At 46.7% G+C, this 9,857-nt stretch overlaps 1 protein-coding gene across 1 annotated transcript; it reads left to right on the top strand.

Annotated features, from left to right (window-relative positions):
- The first annotated feature begins 620 nt into the window (after positions 1-620).
- Positions 621-9,602, top strand: LOC149271038 (sodium/potassium-transporting ATPase subunit beta-1-interacting protein 4). Its single transcript, XM_089507681.1, has 6 exons — positions 621-674; positions 5,765-5,902; positions 6,174-6,254; positions 7,161-7,358; positions 8,873-8,933; positions 9,514-9,602. Exons 1-6 carry the CDS (start codon positions 621-623, stop codon positions 9,600-9,602), a joined length of 621 nt encoding a protein of 206 aa, XP_089363807.1.
- The last annotated feature ends 255 nt before the right edge of the window (positions 9,603-9,857 follow it).

The raw sequence follows: 9,857 nt of genomic DNA, 5'->3' as shown, positions 1-9,857 counted from the left end.
GCATCTTGCATGGAAACCATAATGTATTCGGGGGTTATGGGTAATATTAATCAGTACTATTTTTCACAGGGAATTATATTGTTGCATAGAACAGCCTTCCAGCAGAGGTGGTAATTAGGGTTGCTGGATAGTTTATAATACCACTTGTGGCTATAAGATACAATGTATCAGAACCAAACATGTGCTTTCTGGACAGTCTGTTTAAAAGATGGTAAGCTCCGCAGATTAGGGCTTTTACAAGATAAGAATGATTGCAGACTGTAGTATATAGTAGTATAATTTAACCTTTCGTTGACTATATGAGAGATACTGAGCCGTCTGAGCTCAGACCAGCTTTTCTTTGTGATAATTAAGACGTGGCTCCTTTAAGACCAACCACTTCCCTCCCTACTGGTGATGATGGGGGGGGGGGTAGTAGTTCAGTGGCTCTCATTGACGGTGTAGCATCTGTTCCTACACATCATAGGGAGGGAGGCTGGTCTGTGGCTCCACTACTCCTTAGCCATCAGTGCCCGTTCACACAGCTTGCACCCAGCATGGTCCACGGCGGACCCTCATACTCACAGCCTGCAAATTAGGGAAAGGGGGTACGTATAATACCCTGTACCCCCAGCAAGAGGATGGGATGCTGTACCGGGAGGTGCACCTTAATTCTGCTCTGTGCTGTACAACTGGTGAGTCTTCTGGGTATTTATTATTATAATTTTTTTATTATTATTATTAACCATTTCATTGCCAACAACACACGCGGCTTCGTTCCGCTTAACCCCGCAGCCAGTGCAAGGCTTTTGCCGATTGCTCCACTTTTACCACTTTTTGCACCAGAATTGCATAAACCCACACGCTCAGCTCCCTAACCTGCAGAGCTTACACTCAAAAGTGGGTGCGATATGATAACGGCCCGGGAACGGCCACATCACACCAGTCCCTGAATGCGGGACGGAGCCAAAAAAAATAAAATAAATAAAAGAGCAGAAGTTTATTTACATTTTTTCAATGTCATTTTAAAAAAATGTTTGTTTTTTTGTGTGATTTCTCTTTTGTTGCGTGTGTCGGGCTGCGCCGGGGGCTTTTATGCCGTTACCCCGTCTGGGTATTAGGTGGTCGGAGGAATCCGGTTTCTCGGGACCGTTGGAGAATTTCACGCGTATCTATTTAATGGGACAATAAGGACGCGTGGGGGAGGGGATCCCTTCTAACAACTTTGCGACCCAGTTTAGTTTTCTCTGTCTCGTGACCGTCAGCTGATTCCGGGGGGTCACCGAAGATAATCCGCGCTAGATGGTTAAAAAGCACGCTTCCATTATTATTATTATAATTGATTGATTTATATAGCGCCGTCATATTCCGCAGCGCAGTACAACTGGTGGTCTCCTAACGTGTACAAAAAGGCCACCCAAAATGACTTCACCCCAGCTAGGGTCAGAAAGACCACCGTGAACTATGATAGGTACACAAAACTATATGGTCCAAGGCGAGGGGCTTATCACCATACAGGACCCTCTACGCGTGGTGGTTAATACATGGAGTGGCTTCCCGGAGGTGGCGTTAGACAATATTCTAACATTCCTGGGGTAGACGCGACACGTTCCCAGGGATGAGCTGGAGATCCGTGGCATGCGGGGAATGTCAGAATGCATTTTCATCCCTCGACAGAAATGTTAGGCTTTATAATAATGTGGGTCCAGCTGACGTGGTTTAGGGCGAAACCTTAAAATCTCTGCAGAAACACCACTGAGGGGTAAATCTGCTTCATCTACCCCCCTGGATGATATTCCTGATCTCTGTATTCATTCTCCGTGTCACGTTTTAGGGTTCCGCGCGTTGTCTTCTGGGCCACAAGGTTCTTGATGGTGGGACTTTTTGGCAAAGACCACTCTCTTCCCTGTAACTTTGGCGTTCTGGTTGCTGCGGAGTACAATTACCATCTCAGCCGGCAGCTTAGATTCCACGTGTTCTACCTGCGTTTTGGTGGCCGGAGACCACATGGAGATCTATTATTGTTATTATTAGTTTATTGTTTTATATAGCGCCATCCTATTCCGCAGCGCTGTACAGTGGAGGTTCCATTCATTTTATTTTGCATTCTACGGCTGATCAGGTAATTTTAAGAGAAGGGGATAAGGTCCCGGGGGGGGGGGGGGGTTCTAGACATCTCCATTGTTTGCACGGAGACGCCGTACAAAAGCTGTCTTCTGGGTGGTGAGGATGGGGGGTATTGGAGAAGGCGTAAGGAGAATGGGGGGCTCTGGGAGGTTGACTTCCCGGAGGAACATTAAAGTGGGGGGGTTGCCATCAACCGTTTTGCTCTCTACTATATGGATGGAACTTGAATAGAATGCCACCTTTTTTGAGGACCACCTTATTTATTGTTAGTGGTTTTGTTTGCAAGACCCCGTTACTATGGATACGCCAAACCCTTTATAATAAAGTGAGCCTGTGGATGTACATTGGGCGTCAGTACCGCTATACGCTGCAGCTTGTCTCCGCTGCCAAAGCTCTTGGGATCTGTTGGCTACATCTGCCGGTCCCTCCGCTTGCAGTCACCATGGGTTGTCATGGAAAAGGACAATCTGATCTCCCTGCCCCCACACAGCAACAACCCCCCACACAAGAACACCTATTGTTCCATAGGGGTCTGTGTGCAGGGGGGGTCGTAGCCCATCAGAAAGCTCTGACAATACGCCAGCTCAGTACCTTCCGATATAATCAATAACGTTCCATATATATTCTATATATATATATATATATATATATATATATATATATATATATACAATGTATCCATGCTTTCTGATGACAATGTATTCTAGGATTCTGTATCATGTAGAGATACATCAGAACCAGAATAGTCCCATTATTACAACTATCTTTTTTACATTTTGGCCCTACCACCTCTACGGGGGCCCTAAAAAAAATCCTAGGGCCCTCATCTTTAACACAAGTAACATCTCTTATTATATTCAAACCAACAAATGGAACTGATAACATTCCGTTCTTTGTTTACAAACAAATGACTTTACGCGTTTGTTACATTGCCGGTGGTCTTCGGCTCTGAGGGTATCCCACCCTTTCTGCGATAAATTTAAAAAAGAAAATCATTAAAAGTAAGATTTCTGGCAGTTTATTAACCCTGTCACTGCAAAGGTCACGGCCTGACCCGATAATTTGCTTGGCCCCTCCGGGAGCAGCCGCCTGTCTCCCAAGTCATTAATACACATTTCATTGTTTCCAGATGGGACGGGGGGGGTCCATTGACGGCAGCTCTGTACCGCAGGGTACTTCCATGATGAAATCTAATCATTCCAAAACAGAACCTGTTTAAACAAAACTATTTATACAGCGCTGGGGAACATGTGGGGGTTACAAGGGGGCACGGGGGGGGGCAGCAGAGAAAACAGCTTCCAAAATAGCCTATTCTGTCCAGCAAATGGACGCCCCAACAGATGGTTCCCTTTCGCCGTCTGTCTTGTCGCTCCAACGTGATCAAATGGGAATCAGGTGCTCCAGAAACAAAAGATGTAGAGGGGCAAAGTGGGATTGGGGGGGGGGGCTGGTGGCGTTCCTGCCCCTGGCTGAGGATACATCGGCTGGGCCGGGAAGCTCTTCTCTATCGGACGATTCTGGGTTTGTAGGGCCACCTAAGAAAACCAAGATACTATTAGCAGAAGGGCTTGGTCAACGTACAAATGTGGGTCTTCTCTCCGTAAGGTTGAGGGTCCCCTGATTTTAAAATGATTGCAATCTGTGGGGCAAATAAACTGGGGCTTAAGTGGCCAGGGATAGCGGAATTGGCTATGGTCTATGGCAATGCATAGATGCATAATGGCCCCATAGTTACGGATCGCAGGACCCACAATATATACGGATATATATGATATACGGAATCAAACATGGCTGATCGCTTCCCCCACCTAGCGTCCCATTCTCTGGGGTCTTCATTAAGTCTAGCCTAACCACGGAGGCTTCGGGGCATGTTTCGGATCATATAACGAGCACAAACAAGCGGCGTCGGCTCTTTATCTCGTTAAAGACTCCGTCCACCGCGAGCCTTTTATCTGGGCAGAGTGTCAGCCCTTTGACGAGGAATCTGAATACGGGGGCCGCGGACCTCGATCACGGTATTAACGAGCTTGGCGTGTCTCTGGAATACATTCTCCTTTAACACGGCGGCCTTTATATAATAAGATTTGCAGAAATCTCAGTCGGCATCGGAAGGAGGTGGTGCAGGGGGGGCAGTTATCTAGAACATGAGCAGAGGATTAACGAGGTGTGGAAAGGTCACACGCTATGACACCGATAACGTGTATCACGTGGTTTACCGCCTGCCGCTTGGTAATACGGATAAGATGCAGAACCCTGCGATACCCTCATACCTAACAAATGTTCTGACCTCCTAGAAGAGAGGGGCATCAGCAGAGGAAAGAGGGGCATCAGCAGAGGAAAGAGGGGCATTAGAGGAAGAAAGAGGGGCATTAGAGGAAGAAAGAAGGGTATCAGAGGAGGAAAGACTAGTATCAGGGGAGGAAAAGTCCCTGCAGGACGGAGTTAAAGCGCACTCGGCTCGGGGCATCCATCACATGTGACAACGGCAGCCTGGAGAGGGTGTTGGGGGAAAAAATCTATAAATTGCAAGACCCCAAGTGAGTGTTACCATAGCAACCTCAGCGGGTGACAAACCAATTAAAGTGTATACACCAAAGGTACAGCACTGTGTATATAGAGAGAGTTCTGCATGTACAGCACTGTGTATATATATATATATATAGAGAGAGAGAGAGAGAGAGTTCTGCATGTACAGCACTGTGTATATATATATATATATATATAGAGAGAGAGAGTTCTGCATGTACAGCACTGTGTATATAAAGAGGTCTGCATATACAGCCCTGTGCATGTAGGGAGAGTTTTGCATGTACAGCACTGTGTATATCGGGAGAGTTTGCGGGTACAGGACTGTGTATATAGGGAGAGTTTTGCATGTACAGCACTGTGTATATAGAGAGAGTGTACGGGTACAGCACTGTGTATATCGGGAGAGTTTGCCACCCAGGCCCATGCATTGGTATTCCGGCCGCATTAGCAGAGGGTGGGGGTGGCAGTGCCAGGCTGCAGCTTCCTCTGACTCTGGTGGGTGGTGTGAGTGTTGTACCCCGGGGGGTGAAAGCTGTATGATGAATCTACCCTGAATGTGGACAAGGGCACGGTGACAGAATGATGGAGCTGTTTGAGAGACGGATAGTGCGGGGCAAACGGCATCCATCATGTGCGAACGCGTCCAGGGACACAACCTCCAGCCGGACGCTGGAAGCATCGCCGAGCGGCGGATCCCAGCGCTGAGCAAGGAGAAAACACACAAATAAGGACAATGAGCCTGTCTGGACCAGCTGCTTTATATGGAAATGATAATTCCCCACCCCCATTAAATTATTTCCCATCCCCCCGACACCATATTTACCCCGAAAATATATCATTTCATATTAATGAAGGACATTTTCTGCAGGAGCCTCCGATCGGTCGGAATTTTGCTGTTTGGTTCCCTAAGTTTTGACTTGATAAATACGGCGTAAAGGATTCCTTTCCCTTCAGTCCCATTTCTTTTACTCGTCCTTCATTTCATCCTCGTTTTCACCACTCCTTCCCTTCTCTCTCTCTCTCTCTGTCCTTCTCTCCTCTCTCTCTCTTCTTCGCAGATACTTGAAACCTCCTCACCTCATCCCTGACTCTTTTCTTAATTCTCTTTCTTTTTTTTGTCTCTCTCCAGATATTTGCTCTAGAGCGCCAAGTGTTTGACTTTCTTGGTTACCAATGGGCTCCAATTTTGGCCAATTTCCTTCACATCATCGTCATAATCTTGGGTCTTTTTGGGACCCTGCAGTACAGACCCCGCTACGTGGTGGCGGTAAGTTGACTTTGGGTCCTTTCTTTGTTGGGTTCTTTCCTTGTTACAATTGTTACACCTAAACCAATCTAGCTCAATAGTTACATCATCATACCATTTATTGGCTTTTATAGGGGTTTGGAGAAGACTTTCTCAATTTGGTGAAAGTTCTGAAGTTTCTCTCAAATAGACAGCTTTGACTTTCTTTAAATTCGGATGCATTTAGATTAAGATGATCTTCTGAGGTGTCACTGCGTGTAACACAGACCTTTTCTCTCCATGTATGTGGTAGTACGCGATTTGGGCAGCGGTGTGGGTCACGTGGAACGTTTTCATTATCTGTTTCTACCTTGAAGTGGGAGACTTGTCTAAGGTAAGTGACGACTGAGACAGGGGAGCGAAGGGATGTTGCAAATTCTATAGAATGACCCCCAAATCCCACCCTGTTTGAAGACACGTGGCTTGTAAATGCACCAGTCCAGGTGGCCCCTGTTTTCTCCTTAATATTTTTGTTACCTTCCTCTTGTTGGATACATTATGTATCAGATCATTCTTCATCATCGACACTGTTATAATCTAAAATAACTAAGACTTATCGTGATGCTTGTTGGTGAAGTTGGTACTCGTTACTACTGTTTACCAAAACTCTCAATGAGAAGCCATTTCCCAATGCCTTTTGCCAAGAAGCTCCCATCTGCCATGCTGGGAACGCCTAAAATCGAGGATTCCTCCTTTAGCCAACAAGGACCGAGGCAGACGGGAAAGGTGTCAGAAGGTCCCTCTCCTCTACTTTGGTCCTTACGACTTAGTAAAGAGTTTCTTAACCCTGTTTAGGTGGAAGAGACCGTCGAGGGGGCTATAAAAATGGTCAGAGTCCTATCCGAGCATTATTTTAGTTTAAATAGACCTTATAGCCGGTGATGCCTTCTAGTAGGCAAAATATTCACAGATGACTTGTGGGCTTCAAAGACCTTCCAAGGTACCTTCTTCAGATATAACAATAAGGTCTAAACTACCAAGTTCTTCTCCAAGACTGGGAATACTGTGAGATGATGTGGCCGCTGAGGGGGCTTGTAGGACAAAGAAGTCCAGCTACTTTGGGCATGATTAACATTAAGCCATAGAACTTCAGAGTTGGTAAGTATCAAGGTTAAATACTTTTGCTCCAAATATTAATTTTTGGGTGGCCACATGAGAGATTAGAGGTTGAGCGACGCCATAGACCTCCTGAAACGCGTCCGATCTTCTCACCAATGGATTCTGTGTTCGCTCGTTACAGGAGAGCGACCTTCTAACCTTCCACGTGTCGCAGCATCAGTCATGGTGGAGCGAACATGGACCTGGCTGTGTCAGGAAGGAGGCACCCATCTCAGGCATGGCCGGGCTGGAGAGTCACTCGTATGTGTCGGTGGTCGGCTGTGCCGTGGAGTATCAATACATCGAGGTGCTGCACAGTGCTGTGCAGATCCTACTGGCGGTGAGTACACTCAATGTCTGGGTTAATAGACATGGCCCCATAGACTAGGACCCATGTGATTGATCAGTTCACAGCATCACGGGGTTGGGGGGTTCGGGCGTACATAAGGGTATAGGAGTTACTACAGAGGTGTTAGTACCCAACAACACCAAATGGCTTATCTGACCTGACAATTGGGCCATAAACTGCCTTACCCTGACTCACAAGGGACTATGAATGACTCTTTAACCATTTATTGGTCAGTGTAAGATAACTGGGGGCTCAGGAAGGAGACTGCATGTCGTAATCACCCCTTTAGCGGGGAGGGGGTTAATTTTTGTTCTGGATTTGTGCAGTTTATATGCCCCCCCTTCTCTGTTTGTCTGCAGCTGTTGAATTATTCACAGATAAATGACCTAGAATTGCAGCCTCTGTCTGGACTCCCCCCTCCTGCTCCTCCTTGCCTTTGTGTCTGATTACTCCCATCCCTTAGCAAATTGCCCTTTTCTGTATAAACCCCCAAGCCCAGAGCAGATTCTGACTGGTACAATGTGCCATCACCGAGTTACAACAGCCGGATACAACAAAGAAAATTGCATGTCTGTTCCGAAGAACTTACAATCTAATTCTGAATATGCGGATACAGAGCTGTGAAAGACAGCTTTACCTGTTTGTATATTTCTAAAAATGATTGCCCACGGAGAGGGGTAATTAAATATGCATTGTGTATAACGAGGCCGGTAATCTCTTGCACAAGCGATACATTTATATATCTGTTAAGTATTCAGAGCCAGGTGGGTTAGTAACATCTGTCGAATGGTACAAAGTGACTCGCTGTTATATCGCTTGAGCGTTCCCGTATTAAATATCCCCCTGCGTGTATTCCCAGGCAGCCACCTTCACCTCCTGATACCGCCTGACTCTGCAGAATTCTTGAAATTAATACCCCCCTTCATACCCACGTCCAGATGTGGGGGGGTCAGGATCCCTCAGGCAGGCTGCAGGGGGGTGATACCCCCCCCCCTCTAAATGTCAAGGGAGTTCCTGGAAACCAAAATACCCCATACCATGCAATATTTATTTATCTCTGAAGCCCCGGCACGTTCTGCTGACGAGTAAAATGCTGTAGACTATAGAATAATCTTTTAACTCTTATGTTCGGAAGCAAGAATTTCATCAAAAAATCTAAATTTTATTTTATGGGATCCCTGAGCCCGAGTTCATCTTCTACGATAAAGTTAAAAGAATTTAAGGTTTTGCAATATTTTCTAAGCCGCATTTATAGGCTGGGGGGTGCTAGAACCCATCCAGGGACCTGTTGAGAATGCGTGGCCCCGACACACTATGTGGCTCTAACACACCGACACTATGAATGGTGTATTAAAAGATGCCTGGATTTGGGAAGGTGAAAGACCCCCCAATGTGTTTTTCCACCAAGAGTAACCGAGCCGGCTCCTTTATGTGGCGAGATAACTCGCTGGTTGGCTTTGGTTTCCCGGTACCGGCTTGGTTACACGCCATGTTCTCTCTTGCAGCTCCTGGGGTTTGTATATGCCTGCTACGTCACCAGCGTGTTCACCGAGGAAGAGGACAGCTGTGAGTATCCTCGCCGGGTGACGCATACAACGGATATGTGCCGTGTCGCTCCGGGGCTCCCCCTGGTGGATGGGGACGATGTCTCACCCTGTCTGTCTTTCGGTCAATGACACTAGCCACAGGGAACTTAGCTTCAGTACTCTGGGGGGCAATGCCCCTGTATTTACCCCCCATAGTCCCATGTACTTTAGTTACCCCCTCATACTGCTGGAATGCACTGTTCATCTAGTTAGTGGGGTAGTTTGGGGTACATACCCGGGACCTTACAGTTCAGAAATACTGAGGTTTTTATTTTATTTTTTTTATCATGAGACATGTTTTTCAGTTCTGCCCATCATACCCCGGGCCCCCACCCAATGCCCTCCCTACCTCCATCAGAACCTTCATGCACTCCCTGAACACTCCCCCAGTTCCCTTTATGCACTCCCTGCACACTCTCCCTGGCTCCCTTCATGCACTCCCTGCACACTCTCCCCAGCTCCCCCGTGCGCATTCGGTGACTAGGTCTCTCCCCACTCCCTGCATGTCATCCCTCCATCTCATTGTTTATACTTTTCTTTTGGGAATTTATTTCTTTCAGTTGATTTCATTGGTGGATTTGATCCATTTCCCCTCTACCATGTCAATGAAAAGTCCAACCACCTGCTGTTCAAGCAGAGTTACCTGTAAGTATGAGAAGGACCCGAGGGGAAACGCCAGGAGCTCACAGTATGCGGGAGCTCTGCTTCTCACATAATACAGGAGCTCCATTTACTCTCTTTATACAGGAGCTCCGCTTCCTCGCGTTATATGGAAGTTCCATATACTCTCAGTATACGGGAGATCCGCTTCGTCATATTATATAGGAGCTCTTCTTCCTCCATTATTTTACTTCATCAGGATCCCCTTGTTTGGAGATTAAACATTCTCACCTTTAATTGTCAC

Source organism: Sceloporus occidentalis, unplaced genomic scaffold, assembly GCF_023333645.1.
Source record: "Sceloporus occidentalis isolate IW3139 unplaced genomic scaffold, rSceOcc1.0.p SCAF_594, whole genome shotgun sequence".
Taxonomy (NCBI): Eukaryota; Metazoa; Chordata; class Lepidosauria; order Squamata; family Phrynosomatidae; genus Sceloporus; species Sceloporus occidentalis.
The sequence above is the reverse complement of the archived record's forward strand: the minus strand, read 5'-3'. Positions and strand labels throughout refer to the sequence as shown.